This window comes from Fringilla coelebs, assembly GCF_963513975.1.
Source record: "Fringilla coelebs genome assembly, chromosome: 26".
NCBI classification, from domain to species: Eukaryota; Metazoa; Chordata; class Aves; order Passeriformes; family Fringillidae; genus Fringilla; species Fringilla coelebs.
This window is the reverse complement of record NC_140052.1, coordinates 1,007,055-1,027,323: the sequence shown is the minus strand read 5'-3', so window position 1 is coordinate 1,027,323 and position 20,269 is coordinate 1,007,055. Positions and strand designations below refer to the sequence as shown.

Genomic DNA, 20,269 nt, shown 5'->3' with positions numbered 1-20,269 from the left:
GGAATTCTGCGGGCTCACATGCGCTTGTCGATCATCTTGCAGAGGTTGAGGGTCTTGTCGGTGAGCTGGGCCCAGCCGCGGTTCAGGACGATCTCAAAGATGGCTCTCATCAGCCTCCCTGCTGACTGTGGGGCGGGGAAGGGTTTTGGGGTCACATCCTGGGAATTCCCAAATTCCCATCCCACCCCCTGGGCCAGTTCAGAGGGGTTTGGGGTGGGAATGACCCAAAATCCCAACTGGTGTCACCACAACCGGCGCCATCGCACAGCGTTGGCCTTGGACACTTCCAGGGGGTCTCAGCTGCTCTGGGAATTCCATCCCAGCCCCTCACCAACCCCACTGGGAATTCTGAGGGAATTCCCAGCTCACCTGGGTGACGTAGACCATGTCGGCCATGAGGGCGAACCCCTCCAGCTTCAGCTGCGAGATGAAGGCCTGGAGCAGGACGTTGATCTGGGAATGGCCACGGAAAAACCCTCAGGGAAAGCTGCTTTGCCTGCAGCTTAATTCCCAAGGAAACCTCCTTTTCCTCTTCCCCAATTTCCCAAAAAAGCTGCTTTTCCTGTTTTCCAAATTTCCCAGGAAAGCTGCTTTTCCTGCTTCCTCATTCCCAAGGAAATTTCCTTTTCCTGGTCCCAAATATCCCAGGAAATCTGCTTTTCCTGGCACCCAATTCCCATCTCCCACCTCCCTTTCCAGCCTTCCCCCACTCCCACAGATCTCCTGGATCTCTCTGAGCTTCCCAATCCCATCCAGGACATCCCAGAGAAGGAAGGGAGCAGAATTCCCACCAGGAATTCCCGGCAGGGCTCACCTTGGCACTGGGCTCCTCGATGCTCTCCTTCACTGGGATCGGGACTCGCTCCAGAAGCTTCTGCAGCTCCAGCTTCTCCTCCTGGGGGAAAACAGGGATGGAGGGTGGGTGATGGCTGTTGGGTGATGTTCATTGGGTGTTGGGTGATGTTCATTGGGTGTTGGGTGATGTTCATTGGGTGTTGGGTGATGGCTGTTGGGTGTTGTTGAGTGATGGCTGCTGCCCGTTCCCGTACCTCGCGCACGGTGATGTTGCGGAACTCCGAGGACAGGGAGAAGACGCGGAAGAGCTCGATCTCGCTCAGGGTGGGTTTCAGCAGCTGGTTGTACGTCTGCACCGTCTCGTTGGTGATGTAGTAATGGCTGGCGATGCGGCCCAGCTCCGTCACCTGCCGGGACAGCAGCCGGGAAAACGGCGGGAACAGTCAGGATAAACCATGGGAACAGTCAGGATAAACCACGGGAATGGCTGGGATAAACCACGGGAATGGCTGGGATAAACCACGGGAATGGCTGGGATAAACCACGGGAATGGCTGGGATAAACCACCGGGATGGCTAGGATAAACCATGGGAATGGCTGGGATAAACCATGGGAACGGCTGGGATAAACTGTGGGAATGGTTGGGATAAACCTACAGGAACAGTCAGGATAAACCACAGGAATGGCCAGGATAAACTGTGGGAATGGTTGGGATAAACCTACAGGAACAGTCAGGATAAACCACGGGAACGGCTGGGATAAACCATGGGAATGGCCAGGAGAACAGCCAGAACGACCGGGAGAAACCACAGGAATGGTGAGAAGAAAAATGGCCAGGAGAACAATGGGAATGGCCAGGAAAAACCCACAGGAACCTCCCACCTAAAAACCCCCATTTTTTTCCCCTCCCACCTAAAAATCCCCTTTTTTTTTCCCCTCCCACCCAGAAATTCCCATTTTTTTTGCCATCCCACCTGGAAATTCCCGGTTTTCTTGTCGTACTTGACCAGGTTGTTCTTGTCGAGCATCAGGGCCGCGGTGTGGACGAGGTCGAGGCGCCGCTGCTCCAGGAGCGGATCCGCCTTCAGGTCGTCGTGGGAGATGCCGTAAAGGGTGGGCGACCGCAGCATCCGGATGTACAGGTAGGTGTAGCCCAGCCAGTTCACCGCGTCCTACGGAATTCCCAAATCCTAAGTGATCCCTGGGATGTCTGGCACAGCCGGGGAGCTCCGGAGTGGAGCTGATCCCGGGAAAATCCCGCACAACAGAGCCGGGAAATCCAGGGAAATCTGCTTTTACTGGTGTTCAAATTTCCCAGAAAAGTTGTTTTTCCTTGCCCCTAATTTCTCAGAAATTGGGAACTTCAGGAATAAGGGAATTTTCCAGAGAAAACCCCTGGAATTCCAATTTCCAAGGAAAGCTGCTTTCCCTGGTTCCTAATTTCCCAGAAAATCTGCTTTTCCTGATGTCCAGTTTCCCTGGAAAGCTGTTTTTCCTTGCCCTGAATTTCCAGGGAAATCTTCTTTTCCTGGTGCCCAATTCCCTTTCCCCACATCTCCTGGAAAACATCCTGGAATTAACCCTAAAACACCCCCAGATTTTCCCCTCATTTTCTACTCCCATCCCAAAAACCCTTCCAAGAACACCCCAAACACCCCAATCCCAAAAATCCCCACCTGGGATTAGGCATGGAACTCTTGAGGGATTATCTCAGGTGGGTTTGGGCAAGGAGTTATCTCAGGGAGCAGAACCACAGCCACAAACCCCTACGGAAAATCAGGAATTTCATACAACCTTGGCATTCTGGACATTCCCAAGCACAGCCTCGGCGTTGAGCATGTCTGGGAGCTTGGCCACCATCTGGCTCTCGATGGGCAGCTGCTGGTTGAGCAGGGACAGGTAATACTGGAGCTCTCCATGGGAAGTGATGAGAATTCCTTCTCCTTTTGTGTCATACTGGGGCCTCCCGGCACGGCCCAACATCTGGAACCGGGAGAAACAGCTCAGGGAACTTGGAATTCTTGAGGGATCATCTCAGGTGGGTTTGGGCAAGGAGTTATCTGAGGTGGATCTGGGCATGGAATCCTTAAAGAATTATCTGCAAGGATCTGGACATGGAATTCTTGAGGAACGTTTCCCCCTCCCCTCCAACCTCACACCACCATGAAGACTGAGGAGGAACTCCAAATCCGGGATGTTGGATGGGATTTGAGGCTGGGAAGGTCCTCCTGGAGGTCCCACCTGGAGGATGTCCAGCGCTCCCAGCTCTGTCCAGCGCCCCTTCTCCGGGCTGTACACCTGCGTGCCCTTGATGATCACCGTGTGCGCCGGCAGGTTCACGCCCCAGGCCAGCGTGGCTGTGGACACCAGCACCTGCAGGAAAACTGGGGTCAGATCCAGCAGGAACCTCCAAACCCATCAAAAACCAGGATCAGATCCAGCAGGAACCTCCAAACCCATCAAAAACCAGGATCAGATCCAGCAGGAACCTCCAAACCCATCAAAAACCAGGATCAGATCCAGCAGGAACCTCCAAATCCACTCAGAATCCTTCAAATCCAGCCAGGAACACCCAAATCCAGCCAAGAACCTCCAAATCCACCAAAACCAGAGATCAGATCCACCCAGGAACCTCCAGATCCACCGAGGAACCTCCATCCAAAAATCTCCTTTTCCGCCCAAAAAACTCCATTTTCATCTCTCATTTCACCCTTGAGGCAAATCCCTTTTTTTTCACATCAGAGCAGGATGCCAAAGGAAATTTTTTTTGGGGATTTGATTCCGGAATTTCCTCTGGAACTGGGGTCTCACCTGGATGTGTTTGTCGGCGAAGAGATCCTCCACCAAGGTGCGGTCGACGCGCGTCATCCCGGCATGGTGGATGGCGAAGCCGTAGGGGAGGAGATCCTTCAGCTCCAGGTTCTGGGGGAAAACAAATCCCAGAAAATTCCAGGGGAAAAGTGGGAAAAAGATTCCAAGGGAAAAGTTTGGGATCATCACAGGGTGGGGTTGGGCAGGGTGGAGAAGTTGTTGCAGCGTGTCCGGCATAAAATTCCTTGGGAATGGAGGATCCACCAACTTTTCCTTGAGGGAATTTTCCCAAATTTCTCCACTTCCTCCACAGATAAAGGGCCAGAAATCGCCTCTTCCCTGCTGGATTTTCCTGCATTTTCCCTACCAGATTTCCCCAACTTTTCCCTGCTGGATTTTTCTGCTTTTTCCCGTTTTTTCCCTGATTTTCCCCTGCCAGATTATCCCAATTTTTCCCATTTTTTCCCATTTCCCCCAGGCTCACCTTGCACTGCTCGGCCTCTGTCCGCAGCACCTCGGTAGAGGCCGACCCCTCCCTGAGGAAGAGCCCCAGCGTGTCCTTCTCCAGGCACATGTCCCGGATGGCCCGCGCCGTCTTCCCGGTCTCCTTCCGCGAGTGCACGAACACCAGCACCTGGAAAAACCCGGATCAGCCTGGGAAAATCAGGATCAGCCAGGGATCAGCCTGGGAAAACTGAGACCAGCCTAGGATCAGCCTAGGAAAAACGGGGATCAGCCAGGGATCAGCCTGGAAAAAGCAGGATCAGCCTGGAAAAACCAGGATCAGCCAGGGATCAGCCTGGAAAAACTGAGATCAGCCTGGGATCAGCCTGGGATTCCTGGGAAAAGAGCTGGGATTTATCCAGGTGGAAATTCCCTCACCCCAAAAGGAAAATTCCAAATTAATTGCCCAAAAAAAAGGAAAAAAAACAGGGAAAAAATGAGAAATCCCAAAGTCTCCACTCCACCACACTCCCCTGCAACATCAGCACCTCAAAATGGGGGACAAAAAAAAAAAAAAAAAGGGAAAATCCCATAGGATTTTCATAGGATCAAGGTGGAATTTTTGGGGATGAGGAGGGACCTGGTTCTTGCCGGCGTGCTCCATGATCTTCTCGTAGACGATCTCGTTCATGATCTGGAAGCGTTTGATGGCTTTCTTCTCCGTGATGCCCACGTAGGTCTGCTCCAGGGGCACGGGCCGGAAGCTGGGAGGGAAAAAGTCCGTGGGATTTGTGGGGGGGGAAAAAAACAGTGGAAAAGGTGGAATTTATGGAGAAATTGTGGTAAAAAATATCCCTGGAAAAGGGAATTTATGGAGAAAATACCAGGAAAATAAAAATCCATGGAAAAGGGAGTTTATGGAGAAACCACCACCAAAAAAAATATCCATGGAAAAGGGAATTACTGGAGAAACTGACCAAAAATCCATGGAAAAGGGAATTCATGGAAAAAGCACCATACAAAATATCCAACGGAAAAAATGAATTTATGGAAAAAGCAGCATGAAAACAATATCCATGGAAAAGGGAATTTCTGGACAAACCACCACAAAAAAATCCATGGAAGAGGGAATTTATGGAGAAAATGGGACAAAAAAATCCATGGAAGAGGGAATTTCTGGAGAAAATGGGACCAAAAATCCAGAGAAAAGGGAGTTTTTCCCATTTCCCCGTACCTGTTGTCGAAGTAGAACAAGCCCTTGGCCGGGTCCACGCGCAGGAAGGTGGCCACGTCCTCGTAGTTGGGCAGCGTGGCGCTGAGCCCCACCAGCCGCACGTCCTCCTGCGTCATCTCGATGTTGCGGATGGCCCGGGCCACCAGCGACTCCAGCACGGGCCCGCGGTCGTCGTGGAGGAGATGGATCTCATCCTGGGAGAGGGGGAGAGGTCAGGGAATTGTCATCCCTCAGCTGGTTGGGTGTCATGGTTGGGCAGGTTCGAGGTTCTTCACCCCCTAAACCCCAGATCCACCTTGAGGAACGCCTGAGGTTCTCCACCCCAAACCCCAGATCCACCTTGAGGAACCCTGAAGTTCTCCACCCCAAACCCCAGATCTGCCCTGAAGTTCTCCATCCCAAACCCCAGATCCACCTTGAGGAACGCCTCAAGGAACCTCCTGAGCTTCTCCACCCCAAACCCCAGATCCACCCTGAAGTTCTCCAGCCCCAAACCCCAGATCCACCTTGAGGAACCCTGAGCTTCTCCACCCCAAACCCCAGATCTGCCCTGAGGTTCTCCACCCCAAACCCCAGATCCACCTTGAGGAACACCTCGAGGAACCTCCTGAGCTTCCCCACCCCAAACCCCAGATCCACCCTGAAGTTCTCCAGCCCCAAACCCCACACCCACCTTGAGGAACACCTCGAGGAACCTCCTGACCTTCTCCACCCCAAACCCACCTTGAAGAACACCTCAAGGAACCTCCTGAGCTTCTCCATCCCAAACCCCAGATAAACCTTGAGGAACCCTGAGGTTCTCCACCCCAAACCCCAAATCCACCTTGAGGAACACCTCGAGGAACCTGCTGACCTTCTCCAGTCCAAACCCCAGAACCACCTTGAGGAACCCTGAGGTTCTCCACCCCAAACCCCAGATCTGCCCTGAGGTTCTCCACCCCAAACCCCAGATCCCAGTTCCACCCTGAGGAACCCCAGATCCCAGTTCCCCCTCGAGGAGCGCCGTGCCTGCCCGCTCCAGGTGCTCACCAGGATGACCAGCCGCACCAGCTGGGTGTAGGTGCGCTCGCCGCCCTTGCGGGTGATGATGTCCCACTTCTCGGGCGTGCACACGATGATCTGCGTGGCGCTGATCTCCTCCTTGCACAGCTGGTGGTCCCCGGTCAGCTCAGCCACCGTGATCCCGTAGGTGGCCAAACGCTGGGAAAAACCCACAGGATGAGTGTGGAGAAATCCTTCCGTGGAGGAACAACCCCAAAATCCCACCCAAACTTCTCCTGGTGCTGTTTGAGGGTTCTCCCTCTTCTGGTGTTCCCTGGGATGAGACCCCAAATCCCACCTGGACGTCCTCTCTTGCCAGGGAGGTGTGCAAAGCCCCCCGATCCCCTTTTCTCCAGGCTGAGCTCCTTTCCCAGATCCCTCAGAAATTCTCCATCCCAGAAGTTCTCCAACCCCATATCCCATCCCAGATCCCTCAGGGATTCCCATCCCTGGATGTTCTCCTACCCCATATCCCATCCCAGATCCTCTTCTTCTCCCGGCTGAGCTCCTTTCCCAGATCGCTCAGGAATTCCCCAGAACCTCTTCCTTGTTCTCCAACCCCTTCCCCACCTCTGTTCCCAACCCCTCCATCATTCCAAACCTCCTCTCAGATCCGATCCAACTCATCCCCAGCCCCAACCCTCCCCTGGGACCCGATCCCAAACCTCCCTTCGGACGCAATCCCGACCCCACCGAGCCCTCACCTTGCTGAAGCTCCCGACCATCTCCTGCACCAGGGACCTCATGGGTGCGATGTAGATGATCTTGAAGTCGTCCACGTTGATGGTGCCGTCCATGTTGATGTGCTTGCCGATCTCCCTCAGCATGCACATCAGCGCCACGTTGGTCTTCCCCGCGCCCTGCAACCCAGACGCGCCGTCCCAAAAAATCCCCAAAAATCCTGGAGTTCTCCTGGACAGATCCGAGGTTCTCCAGCCCCAAATCCCAGATCCACCTTGAGGAGCACCTTGAGGAACCCCCTGAGCTTCTCCAACCTCAAACCCCAGATCCACCTTGAGGAACACCATGAGAAATCCTGAAGTTCTCCAGCCCCAAACCCCAGATCCACCTTGAGGAACCCTGAGATTCTCCACCCTAAGCCTCAGATCCACCTTGAGGAACTCTTGAGGTTTTCCAGCCCCAAACCCCAGATCCACCTTGAGGAATTCTGAGGTTCTCCACCCCAAACCCCAGATCCACCTTGAGGAACTCTGAGGTTCTCCACCCCAATCCCCAGATCCACCTTGAGGAACCCTGAGCTTTTCCAGCTCCAAACCCCAGATCCACCTTGAGGAACCCTGAACTCCTCCATCCCCAAACTCTAGATCCACCTTGAGGAGCACCTTGAGGAACCCCCTGAGCTTCTCCATCCCCAAAAAGGGTCACCCAGTGCCCCATTTATCTTCCCCATGCCCTGAAATGGAGACATTCCATCCCAAAAAAATCTGGGACTTCTGCACAAAAAGGGTCACCCAACTCCACACTGATCTTCCCCGTGTGTCCATCCCAAAAAAAATCCTGGAATTCTCCTGGACAGGTCCAAGGTTCTCCAGCCCCAAACCCCAGATCCACCTTGAGGAGCCCCCTAAGCTTCTCCACCCCCAAAAAGAGTCACCCAGTGCCTTGCTGGTCTTCTCTGCACCCTGAAACGGAGACATTCCACCCCAAAACATCCCAAAAAATCCTGGAATTCCTCCCAAAACCCCCAATCTCACCGTGGGGGCACAGAGCAGCAGGTTCTCATCGGACTCCAGCGCTGCCCGGAACAGTTTGCTCTGGATCCTGTTGAGGGTTTTGAAGCCCTCAAAGCCGGCCTGAGCATATTTGGGAAGTTTTTCCACAGAAACCAATTGCTGGGAAGAGGGAAAATGTGGAAAAAAAAGGAATTATGGGGATTTTCCCAGGTCAAAAAGGAAAAAATCCTGATTTTTTAAGGCTGGAAATGAGAGAAAGTTCAATTTTTATTCTCTCTCAGATTCCATGGAAAAGCCAAATCCTCAAATCCCAAACTGATCCCAGTGTTAAGGAAAATATTTAGGATTAATCCCAACGTGGACACAAAAAAAAAAAAAAGAAAATAAATCAATTTTTTTCCTTTTTTTTGGGAACAAACCTCGTCAGCTCTGAAGGGTTTGGGTTTTCATGGGAAAAAAATGAAAATAAATCAATTTTTTCCTTTTTTTTTTTGGGGACAAACCTCGTCAGCCCCAAAGGGTTTGGGTTTTAGGGCAGGAACGTGAACTTCCTCGTATCCCTTGCGCTGTCTCCGGAAGGATCCGTCCGGGAGCTGGCACCTCTTGTTGGCCATGAAGTGACTGCCCTGGGCAAACACCAGATCCTCCAAATCCAGCACCTGCCTGGGAGCCAGAGCCTGGAAAATAATGGGGAAAATGGGAGAAATGGGGGGAAAATATGGGGGGAAAATAGGGAGAAAATGGGGAAGAAAATGGTGAAGAAATGGGGAAGAAATGGGAGGGAAATGGGGGGAAATGGGGAAGAAAATGGGGAAGAAAATGGGAAAGAAAATGGGGAAGAAAATGGGGAAGAAAATTGGGGGGAAATTGGGGGGAAATTGGGGGGAAATTGGGGGGAAATGGGGGAAAAGGAAAAAATAGGGAAAAAATTGAGAAAAAAGGGGGGAAATGGGGGAAAATGAGGGGAAAAGGGGGATAAGGGAGGAATGGAGAAAAAACAGGGAAAAAAACGGGGGGAAAATGGGAGAAAATGGAAAAATGAGAGAAAAAATGGGAGGGAGGGGGAATAAAAAAAAGGAAAAACAATGAGAAAACAATAGGGAAAAATGGGGGGAAAAGTAAAAATAGGAATTGTTTCTCCTGGTGTTTGAAGGGAAAGCTGCAGATTGCTGGTGGGAATCCATCTTTCCTGTGGGATCAAACGTTTTTTGGGATAGCTGGGGGTGCCGTGGGAGCAAATCCCAGGATTTTACCTCTCCTCCCTGGTCCAGATCCATGGATTCCAGGTCGGTGTCCATGCGGGACTGGCGCACGCGTTCCCGCCGGGAGCGTTCCTCCTGAGGGGGAAAATCGGGATTCAACCCCAGGTAAGAGGCTCAGACCCCTCCAAGGTGCTCCTGTTCCCTCAAGTTTTTAGGAATAAACCAGGAATAACCATTTTGATAAACTGGGAAGGATCATTTTTGGCAGGAAAACCAAATTTCCCCTCACAAAAATGGCTCCCACACCTGAGGGGAAAAATTGGGATTCAGCCTTTTCGAGTGCTCCTGTTCCCTCAATTTCTTTGGGAAACTCATCCAAAAACCAGAAATAACCATTTTTATAAACCAGGAACAACCGTTTGGGACATTTTGTGGGATTTGGGGCATTTCAGGGTGATTTTTATGTGGGATTCTGATGGAAAAGCAAAACCCTGGGAAGGCCAAACCGGCCACGGCGGCGTCGCTTCCCCACAGATTTTTGGGGGGATTCCAGCCCCGTTTCCAACCCCAAATCCCATAAAATTCCTGACCCGGATCAGATCCTCCTTTTCTGTCTCGTGGAGCTGGTAGAGGAATTTGGAGAGCTCGGGGTCGGCCTCCATCTTGCCCATGATGCGCTCCTTCTCCGCCTCGCTCTGCGCGCTGGCCAGCAGGGTACAGTACAGGACTGGGAAAAACAGGGGGAAAAAGTCAACATTTATGGGATTTTTATGGGATTTTTATGGGGATTTGTATGGGAATTTTATGGGATTTGTTGTGGAGTTTTTTTTGTGGGTTTTTTTTCTTTTTAAAGGGATTTTCCCAGGACTTTTACAGGATTTATTGGGATTTTTTCATGGAATTTTATGGGGATTTTACCTGAATTTTTGGGGGATTTTTATGGGATTTTATCTGATTTTTTGGGGGGATTTTTATGGGGTTTTATGTGATTTTTGGGGGATTTTTATGGGTTTTTATCTGAATTTTCTTTGATTTTTATAGGATTTTATCTGAATTTTTGGGGGATTTTAATGGGTTTTTATCTGATTTTTTTGGGATTTTTATGGGATATTATCTGAATTTTTTGGGGATTTTTATGGGATTTTATCTGAATTTTTTGGGAATTTTTATGGGATTTTATCTGATTTTGGGGGGGGATTTTAATGGGAATTTTTGGGATTTTTTTTTAAATGGGATTTTTAATGGGAGTTTTTGGGATTTTTATCTGATTTTTTGGGGGATTTTAATGGGAATTTTTGGGATTTTTTTTACATGGGATTTTTAATGGGAGTTTTTGGGATTTTTATGGGATTCGTTGGGATTTCTATGGGATTTTTGGGGATTTGATGGGATTTTTTTTTAATTTTTATGGGATTTTTTGGGATTTGATGGGATTTTTTGGGACTTCATGGCTAGAATTCCGTCGGAATAGGAAAACCAACTCACTCATCATCCTGTGCTGCCTGAGGACCTTGATGAAGTCGAAGGTGTTGAAGCCCAGGAGCAGCACCAGCTGGTTCTCACACTCCCGGTCATCGCTGGCAGTCTGGGGGGAAAAACATGGAATTCTCACACCCAGGGAACTCAGATCCCTGATTCCCATGGGATGGAGATGAGAAATAATTCTGGAAACTTGAAATTATCCTAAAAGCTGAAACACAAGCCCAAAAATTCCCATTTTTCCTCAAAAATATCGAAATCAGGAGGGAAAAGACCCCATGGACGATTTCCAAGGAAAAACCAGCCCAAAATCCCGTAACAACCCAAGGAATTAATTTTGACCCAAATCCCCACTTTTCAGAGGGAGAATCCTCCCAAACCCCAAGGATTTGGTGGCCACAGACCTGGAGGATCTCAAAAATTCCCATTTTCCCAGAAATCAGGAAGGAACAAACTCATGGGCAACAATTCCCAAGGAGAAACCCACCCCAAAATCCCATAACAACCCAAGGATTGAATTCTGACCCAAATTCCCAATTTTCAGAGGGAAAATTCTCCTAAATCTCAAGGATTGGGTGGCCACAGACCTTGAGGATCTCCAGGACCTCGTCTGCCTTTTTCTGGGAGACGATGGCGTCGTCGTAGAAGCGGCTGAGCTGGCGCTGCAGCCAGAAGGCGTCGATGTCCCGGGGGTGGAGATCCTTCTTCTTGGAGCTCATCAGCTCCCCTGAGGCCACCAGCTGCAAAATCCCAGAAATTCACATTATTCCTGGCATTTGAGGAGGTTCAGGGCCAAGAAATTCCATAAAAATCCCAAAAAATATCATTATTCCCAAGTTTTTGATGTCCCATTGGTGGCAGGTTCTTCTTGGAGCTCATCAGCTACCCAAGGCCACCAGCTGGAAAATCCCCTTAAAAATACCCCAAAATTTTAAAAAAATCTCATTATTCCCAAGGTTTTGATGTTCCATGGGCAGCAAATCCTTCCTCTTGGAGCTCATCAGCCTCCCTGAGGCCACCAGCTGGAAAATCCCAAGAATTCCAATTATTCCTGGGGTTTGGTGTTGTTTAAGGCCACAGAATCTCCCCCCAAAAAAATCCCATAAAATCCCATCAAAATTCAAAATAATTCCCATTATTCCTGGGATTTGCAGGATGTTTAAGGACACAAAAATCTTAAAAAATCCCATTAAAATTAAAAAAAAAAATCCCATTAAAATGCCATCAAAATCCCCATAAATTCCTATGAAAATCGCAACGATTCCCATAATAAAAATTCTTATAAAACCCCCATAAAACCCCATAGAAATCCCCCCAAAATCCCCCTAAAACCCCAAAAATTCCCATTTTCTGGCCACCCCACACTCACATTGGCTGAGAGTGTGCAGCGCACCACGGCCTCGTCCCCCTCCAGGTCATCGTCCGACGCCTCGTCCCGAACCTCCCCGTAGATGTCCTCGTCCCCCTCCTGTGGGGACAGCCTCGATTTTACCCCTTTTCCCTCAAAAATCCCTCTGGGATCCCTTCATTCCTCAAAAATCCCATTTTTATAGTTCTTTTCCCACATAAAATCCCATTTTATTCCTTTTCTCCCAAAACATGGGATCAAAGGAAATGGGATCAAGGGAAACAGAAATGGGATGAAGGGAAATGGGATGAAGGGAAATGGAAATGGGATCAAGGAAAACAGGAATGGGATCAAGGGGAATGGGATCAAGGGAATTGGGATCAAGGGGAATGGAAATGGGATGAAGGGAAATGGGATGAAGGGAAATGGAAATGGGATCAAGGGAAATGGGATGAAGGGAAATGGAAATGGGATCAAGGGAAACAGGAATGGGATCAAGGGGAATGGAAATGGGATCAAGGGAAACAGGAATGGGATCAAGGGGAATGGGATCAAGGGGAATGGAAATGGGATCAAGGGAAATGGGATGAAGGGAAATGGAAATGGGATCAAGGGAAACAGGAATGGGATCAAGGGGAATGGGATCAAGGGAATTGGGATCAAGGGGAATGGAAATGGGATCAAGGGAAATGGGATCAAGGGAAATGGGATCAAGGGAAATGGGATCAAGGGAAATGGGATAGAAGTGGTCACACAAGGAAAATGGGACACAGGGAAATGGGATAAAGGAAAAGGGAAATGGGATAGAGAAAAATGGGGATAAAGGAAAATGGGATAGAGGAAAATGGGATAGAGGAAAATGGGATAGAGGAAAATGGGATAGAGGAAAATGGAAATAGGACTGAGAGAAATGGGATAAAAGTAAATGGAAATAGGATAAAGGAAAATGGGATCAATGGGGAACCAGGAGGAAAATGGGATCAAGGGAAATGGGATCAAGGAATGAAGGATGAAGAAAATTGGATAAAGCAAAATGGGACACAGGAAAATGGGAAAGGGATGAAGGGAAATGGGATGAAGGGAGATGGGATGAAGGGAAATGGGCCAGGGGTGACCCCCAGGAGCCGTCCCCACCTCCTCGTCGGACTCGAACTGCACGTTCACCCCGTAGGTCTCGTCGATGTTGTCATCTGCAGGGAACAGGGCACAGAATTCCTGGGAATTCTCGGAATTCCACACAGGATCCACCCAGAATTCACCGGGATTCCCTCAGAATCCACCCAGAAACCACCTGGAATTCACCAGGAATTCCCAGAAATTCACCTGGAATTCCACATGGAATCCACCAGGAATCCACTGGGAGTTCACCAGGAATTCCCAAAGCCACACCCCTAAAAGCAAACTCAGCTTTTATTTTTTTGTTTGGGGGGTGGAAAATCATTCCCAGCAGGATTTTCTGTGGGATGATCCTGAAAAACGGGGGCTAAACTGGGATAAATGGGGTAGCAGCAGGAAAAGAGGCATCCCCCAAAAAATACCCCCAAAACGAGACTGTGAAAATGCTGGAAAAATTCAAAATATGCTGAAAAAAAATAAAAAAAAAATTTTTAAAAATCACAAAAAAAATCACAAAAAATTCCCCAAATTCCCCACATCCCCAAGTTTGTCTACCCATGTTCTGGATGTCCTTGTCCCCGCCGTAGTCGGTGATCTTCTTGCCCAGGTTGACCAGCACGTGGTAGCGCGTGTCGTCGGTGGGGCCCAGCAGCAGCTCCACCTCCTTGCGCCGCTCCTTGTCCCGCAGCTTCTCGTTCTTGAGCACGGCCAGCACCTCGTCAGCCGCCCCACACAGGATGTCCCGGGGCTGGGGGGACACGGGGTGGGAATGCTGAGCCAGGACCGGGCTGGAGCCGCCTGGGACAGCGGGGATGTCCCAGCTCGGGGTGGGACCTGATGCTGTCCCTCAAATCCAAACCCTTCCATGGACAGGTTTGGTGGGGTTTTGGGAAGGGATATTGGGTGAGGAGCTGGGATCTCTGGAAGTGTCCAAGACCAAGTTGGAGCCGCCTCATCCAGTGGAAAATGTCCCAACCCACGGTGGGACCAGATGAGCTTTGGTGTCCCTCAAATCCAAACCCTTCCATGGGCAGGTTTAGTGGGATTTTGGGAAGGAGTTCTGATTTTTGGGAGTGATGAGGGGCTGAGATGTCTGGAAAGTGTCCAAGGCCATTCTGGAGCCACCTCATCCAGTGGAAAATGTCCCAACCCATGGTGGGACCAGATGAGCTTTAGAGTTCCTTTAAACCCAAACCATTCCATGGTTCCATGTCCTGGTTTACGTAGGATTTTGGGAAGGAATATTGGGTGAGGAGCTGGGATCCCTGGAAGTGTCCAAGGCCATTCTGGACCCACCTGGGACAGTAGAAAGTGTAGGACCCATAGTGGGACCAGATGAGCTTTGGAGTTCCTCCAAACCCAAACCATTCCATGGTTCCATGTCCTAGTTTAGGTGGGATTTTGGGAACAAATACTGGGTGGGGAGCTGGGATGGATTCCCAGTGGAGCTGGGATCCCTGGAAGTGTCCAAGACCGAGTTGGAGCCGCCTTATCCAGTGGAAAATGTCCCAACCCATGGTGGGATCAGATGAGCTCTGGTGTCCCTCAAACCCAAACCCTTCCATGGTTCCATGTTCTGGTTTAGGTGGGATTTTGGGAAGGAGTTCCTGGCTGGGATGGAATTCCCAGAGAAATTCTGACAACCCTTGAATCCCTGGAAGTGTCCAAGGCCATTCTGGAGCCACCTGGATCTATGGGAAGTGTGGGACTCATGGTGGGACCAGATGAGCTTTAAGGTTCCTTCCAACCCAACCCATTCCATGACTCCATGGAGGAGATTTGGGTGGGATTTTGGGAAGAATTGATGGGAATGGGGCTGGGATAGAATTCCCAGAGAAGCTGGGATCCCTGGAAGTGTCCAAGCCCAGGCTGATCCAGTGGAAAACATCCCAACCCATGGCAGAACATCACAACTTCCACGACCCCTTCCAACCCAACCCATTCCATGATTCCATGTGGAGATTTAGGTGGGATTTTGAGAAGGAATTACTGTCTGGGATGGAATTCCCAGAGAAGCTGGGATCCCTGGAAGTGTCCAAGCCCAGGCTGATCCAGCAGAAAACATCCCAACCCATGGCAGAACTTCCACGACCCCTTCCAACCCATCCCACACCTCCCACCCCCATCCCATGGGGACCCCAGGGCTGGATCCCCCAAACCCCAAAACCCCAGAATTGACCCCAAATCCCACCTGGTCTCCCAGGGCAGCCTGGATGAAGCTGAGCAGGACCTCGTAGGTCTCCCGGGTCTCCTTGGTCTTGGGCTTGTAGATGATGCCCACCATCTCGTCGATGCCCTCCGAGAGCAGAGTGTAGCCCTTCATCTTGTTGATGTCGTGCCTGTCCTCGTCCCTCTTCCTCCTCCTGGGAAATTCAGGAAAAACTGGGAATTAGGGATGCTCAGGGATCAAATCCTGCTTCTTTCAGACCCCTTTTTTCCCAAGAAACAACGAAAAAAAATTGATTTATTTTCATTTTTGGTGATGATTTTCGTGGCTCCCAGTTTCTTGGTTCGGGGTTTTGGGTTTTCCAACTCCAGAAGTTCTCTCCTGGCCAAATCCTGCTTTTTTCAGACCAATTAATTTTTTTTTTAATTGAGAAAAAAATGGATGTGTTTTCATTTTTTAAAGATAATTTTAGTGGCTCCACAGTTGGGTTGGTTCGGGGTTTTCCCAACCTCCAAATATTCCCAAAAATGTTGAGCTGGAGAAAGGAAAGCTCCAGGAAAAGCAGAATTTTTGGGATATTTAGCAGCAGGAAAACCAGATTTTTTGAGATATTTGGCACCAGGAAAACCAGAATTTTTTAGGATACTTAGCACAAAACAAACCCCATTTTTTTGGGATATTTAGCACCAAGAAAAACACTTTTTTTTTTGGAAAATTTGGCACCAACATAAGAGGTTTTTTGGAAATTGGGCACCAGGAAAAGCAAATTTTTGGAGGATATTTAGCACCAAGAAAAACATTTTTTTTTTTGCAAGTGGGGAACCAAATTAAGAGATTTTCTGGGAAATTGGGCACCAGGAAAAGCAGGTTTTTTAAGATATTCAGCACCAAGAAAAACCTTTTCTTTTGAAAATTGGGCACCAAATTAAGACATTTTTTGGAAAATTGGGCACGAGGGAAAGCAGATTTTTTTAGATATTTAGCACCAAGAAAAATAGATGTTTTTTGAATACTTAGTGCCAAAAAAACCAAATATTTCGGGATACTTAGCCCCAAAAAAATCAATTTTTTTTTGAGAAATTAACCACCAAACTGGAAACTTGATGAACATTCCCAGTCTCCCTGCTCACTTGGCTCTCCTCTCCTCCTGCATTTGGGGTTTGGTCCTCTGGGCCTTGTCCCCCATGCGGGTCCCCTCCAGCTTCCCCACCAGGGACAGAACCTCCCCCGTGGGCTCGTCCCGGCGCGTGCGGTCGATCAGAGAGCGGTCGGCCTGCAGCACCAGGTTGGAGTTCTGGGGGGAAAAACAGGGAAAATGGGATTAAAATGAGCTTAAGATGGGATTAAAATGGGATTTAAATGGGATTAATATGGGGAAAAATGGGATTGAAATGGGGTTCCCCACTCGATCAGCGAGCGGTCGGCCTGCAGCACCAGGTTGGAGTTCTGGGGGGAAAAACAGGGAAAATGGGATTAAAATGGGGTTAAAATCGGACAAAATGGGATTAAAACAATGAAAAATGGGATGGAAATGGGGTAAAAAGGGATTGAAATGGGATTGAAATGGGATTCCCCACTCGATCAGAGAGCGGTCGGCCTGCAGCACCAGGTTGGAGTTCTGGGGGGAAAAAAGGAAAATGGGATTAAAATGGGGTTAAAATGGGGTAAAATGGGATTGAAGTGGGGTAAAATGGGACTGAAATGGGGCAAAATGGGATTAAAATGGGATTGAAATGGGGTAAAAAGGGATTGAAATGGGATTGAAATGGGATTCCCCACTCGATCAGCGAGCGGTCGGCCTGCAGCACCAGGTTGGAGTTCTGGGGGGAAAAAAGGGGGAAAATGGGGTTAAAATGGGGTTAAAATGGGACAAAATGGGATTGAAATGGGACAAAATGGGGGAAAATGGGATTAAAATGGGATTAAGTGGGATTGAAATGGGATTGAAATGGGATTTCCCCACTCGATCAGCAAGCGGTCGGCCTGGAGCACCAGGTTGGAATTCTGAAGGGAAAAATGGGATTAAAATGAGGTTAAAATGGGATTGAAATGGGGCAAAATGGGATTAAAATGGGACAAAATGGGATTAAAATGGGATTGAAATGGGGTAAAATGGGATTTCCCCACTCGATCAGCGAGCGGTCGGCCTGGAGCACCAGGTTGGAGTTCTGGGGGGAAAAACAGGGAAAATGGGATTAAAATGGGGTTAAAATGGAACAAAATGGGATTTAAATGGGACAAAATGGGGGAAAATGGGATTGAAATGGGATTGAAATGGGATTTCCCCACTCGATCAGCGAGTGGTCGGCCTGCAGCACCAGGTTGGAGTTCTGAGGGGAAAAAGGGGGAAAATGGGAATAAAATGACAATAATATGGAAGAAAATGGGATTGAAATGAGGAAAAATGGGGTGAAATGGGATTGAAATGGGATTGAAACGGGATTGAAATGGGATTTCCCCACTCGATCAGCGAGCAGTCGGCCTGGAGCACCAGGTTGGAGTTCTGGGAGGAAAAATGGGATTAAAATGAGGTTAAAATGGGATTGAAATGGGGCAAAATGGGATTAAAATGGGGTAAAATGGGATTGAAATGGGATTAAGTGGGATTGAAATGGGGTTCCCCATTTGATCAGGGAGCGGTCGGCCTGGAGCACCAGGTTGGAGTTCTGAGGGGAAAAGGGGTAAAATGGGATTAAAATGAGGTTAATATGGGACAAGATAAGATTGAAATGGGGTAAAATGGTCTTAAAATGAGGTTAAAATGGGATTAATATAGGGTAAAATGGGATTAACGGGATTTGGGGTGATGGGAATGGGGTTGACGGGGTGGATTGGGGTTGGGAGAAGGGCAAGGGAGAAATCCAAAGTGTCCCAAAATGGGGCTGGGGGTCTCTAAATGGGATTGGGGAATCTCAAAATGGGGCTGAGAGTGATCCAGAGGGTCCCAAAAAGAGACTGAAGGTGCCAAACAGGGACTGAGGGCCCCAAAATGGGATTGGGGAATCCCAAAATGGGGCTGAGAGAAGTACAAGGAGTCCCAAAACGGGGCTGAGGGGGCGGGCGAGGTCCCAGTACGCGGCTGAGTCCATAACGGGTCCCAAAACCGGGGTGGAGGGAGCTCACGGTACCGGGATGCGCCCATGGTAACGGGACAGACTCACGGTAAAGGGACGGGGTTCAGGGCACCGAGCGCGCACTCACCGCCTTGTATTCATACTGCAGGCTACGGGCGGTCACGTCCGCCATGGCTGCACCGGGAACGGAGCCCCGAACGGGGCCGGGAACGGGAGCGGGGCCGGGAACGGGAGCGGACCCTGACGAGGCCGCGCCGCCGCCTCCGCCGCACCGGAAGCTCCCCCAGCAGAACTTCCGGGTTAGCCGGAAACGCGCCTGCGCACGCGAGGGCGAGGCTCCGCCTCTTGTTCATTCTGATTGGCTAATATCCGCTAAATCCCGCCCCACTCGCCGGGAGCTGCTTGTGATTGGTCAGACCGCCAGCCCGCCATGATTTTGATTGACGCTTGAACGCCTGAACGCGGCGGGGCGGGGTGGGAGGCGGGGCCAGCGCGAAGTTTGTCGCTTCCTATTGGTTGATTCTTAAAAACCACGCCTTCGGCTCAGACCACGCCCCTTTCCGGTGAGGGCACACGTGGTGCCCGCGGCGGAGCGGGGGGGGCACCCCCGAATTGTCCCCAAGGACCTCCCTGTGCCCCAAGGAGGGCATCGAGGGGTCCCTGGGCATCGAGGGGTCCCCGGGCACTTGGGGTACCCCGGCACTGAGGGGTTTCTGGGCATTTGGGGGTCCCTGGGCATTGAGGTGTCCCCGGGCATTTGGGGATACCCAGGCATCAAGGGGTCCTTGGGCATTGAGGGATCTCTGGGCATTTTGGGGTCCTTGGGCATTTGGGGGTCTCTTGGCATTGGGGAGGTACCTGGCCATTGGGAGGTCTGTGGGCATCGAGGGGTCCCTGGGCACTGAGGGGTCCTTGGGCATTTGGGGTTCCCTGGGCATTTGGGGTTCCCTGGGCACCGAGGGGTCCCTGGGCACTGGGGTGGTCCCTGGGCATTTTGGGGTCCCTGGGCACTGAGGGGTCCTTGGGCATTTTGGGGTCCCTGGGCATTTTGGGGTCCCTGGGTACTGAGGGTTCCCTGGCCATTTTGGGGTCCCTGAGTGCCCACCCAGGCTTGTGTCCCCATTCATTTCAGGGTGCCAGGGGACATTGGCAGTGCCCTCCTGTCCCCGGTGCCCCCCCGCACTGGCTTTGGGGTCACAGCTCGGCGCCCGCTGCGGTGCCCTCGTTATCTCGGCCCCGTTAATTAGCGGAGCGCGGTGCCAGCGCCTGGAGAGGTGCCCGGCGGCCGTGCCAGCTCGGCCGTGTCACAGCGGGGGTGGCACCACGTGGCACTTTGTCCTGTCCCTGGAGGTGACCTGGCTGTGCTGCCACACCTGGTGCCCACCTGGGGTTTGTCCTCATCCTGTCCGTGAAGGGATGCTGGGCACCGGGATGGTACCGAGGGTGACACTGGGATGGCACCGAAAGAAAAGAACTGAACTGGGACCGGCCAAACTGGGCTGATCTGAGCCAAACTGGGATAGGCCGAGCCTGGCTAAGCTGGGCTGAACTGAGCCAAACTGGGGTGGGTAAAATGAGGCTGAGCTGAGCAGAGCCAGGCCAGTAAAGCCAGGCTGGGTTGACCCGGGTTAAACCAGGCTGGGTTAACCCAAGCTGGGCTGAACCAAGCTGGATTGAGCCGAGCCAGGCCAGTGGGGCTGAACTGGGCTGAGCCCAACCGGGACACCCCGAACTGAGCCAAGCTGGTCTGAGCCGAGCCTGCTTAAACCAAGCCAGGCCAGTGGGCTGAACTGAGCTGAGCGGTTCTGGATCCGACCCAAACCAAGCCGAGCTGGGCTGGGCCAAGCCTAGTTGAGCCAACTGG

At 50.7% G+C, this 20,269-nt stretch overlaps 1 protein-coding gene across 1 annotated transcript in view; it reads right to left on the bottom strand.

Moving 5' to 3' along the window:
* Positions 1 to 18,681, bottom strand: part of SNRNP200 (small nuclear ribonucleoprotein U5 subunit 200) — a 30,531-nt gene extending 11,850 nt beyond the window's left edge. Inside the window, exons 1-25 of the mRNA XM_084221711.1 lie at positions 18,533 to 18,681; positions 16,462 to 16,625; positions 15,356 to 15,527; positions 13,720 to 13,912; positions 13,183 to 13,238; positions 12,070 to 12,168; positions 11,288 to 11,440; positions 10,707 to 10,806; positions 9,812 to 9,948; positions 9,273 to 9,356; positions 8,523 to 8,696; positions 8,041 to 8,178; positions 7,030 to 7,185; positions 6,314 to 6,484; positions 5,285 to 5,478; positions 4,691 to 4,814; positions 4,091 to 4,240; positions 3,607 to 3,717; positions 3,037 to 3,168; positions 2,590 to 2,778; positions 1,770 to 1,967; positions 1,050 to 1,202; positions 815 to 895; positions 370 to 453; positions 19 to 125 (exon numbers count right to left, since the gene is read on the bottom strand). Coding sequence (XP_084077837.1) covers positions 19 to 125; positions 370 to 453; positions 815 to 895; positions 1,050 to 1,202; positions 1,770 to 1,967; positions 2,590 to 2,778; positions 3,037 to 3,168; positions 3,607 to 3,717; positions 4,091 to 4,240; positions 4,691 to 4,814; positions 5,285 to 5,478; positions 6,314 to 6,484; positions 7,030 to 7,185; positions 8,041 to 8,178; positions 8,523 to 8,696; positions 9,273 to 9,356; positions 9,812 to 9,948; positions 10,707 to 10,806; positions 11,288 to 11,440; positions 12,070 to 12,168; positions 13,183 to 13,238; positions 13,720 to 13,912; positions 15,356 to 15,527; positions 16,462 to 16,625; positions 18,533 to 18,577 — 3,365 coding nt within the window. The 5' untranslated portion in view covers positions 18,578 to 18,681. The remainder of the gene's footprint in view (positions 1 to 18; positions 126 to 369; positions 454 to 814; positions 896 to 1,049; positions 1,203 to 1,769; positions 1,968 to 2,589; positions 2,779 to 3,036; positions 3,169 to 3,606; positions 3,718 to 4,090; positions 4,241 to 4,690; positions 4,815 to 5,284; positions 5,479 to 6,313; positions 6,485 to 7,029; positions 7,186 to 8,040; positions 8,179 to 8,522; positions 8,697 to 9,272; positions 9,357 to 9,811; positions 9,949 to 10,706; positions 10,807 to 11,287; positions 11,441 to 12,069; positions 12,169 to 13,182; positions 13,239 to 13,719; positions 13,913 to 15,355; positions 15,528 to 16,461; positions 16,626 to 18,532) is intronic.
* Positions 18,682 to 20,269: the final 1,588 nt, after the last annotated feature.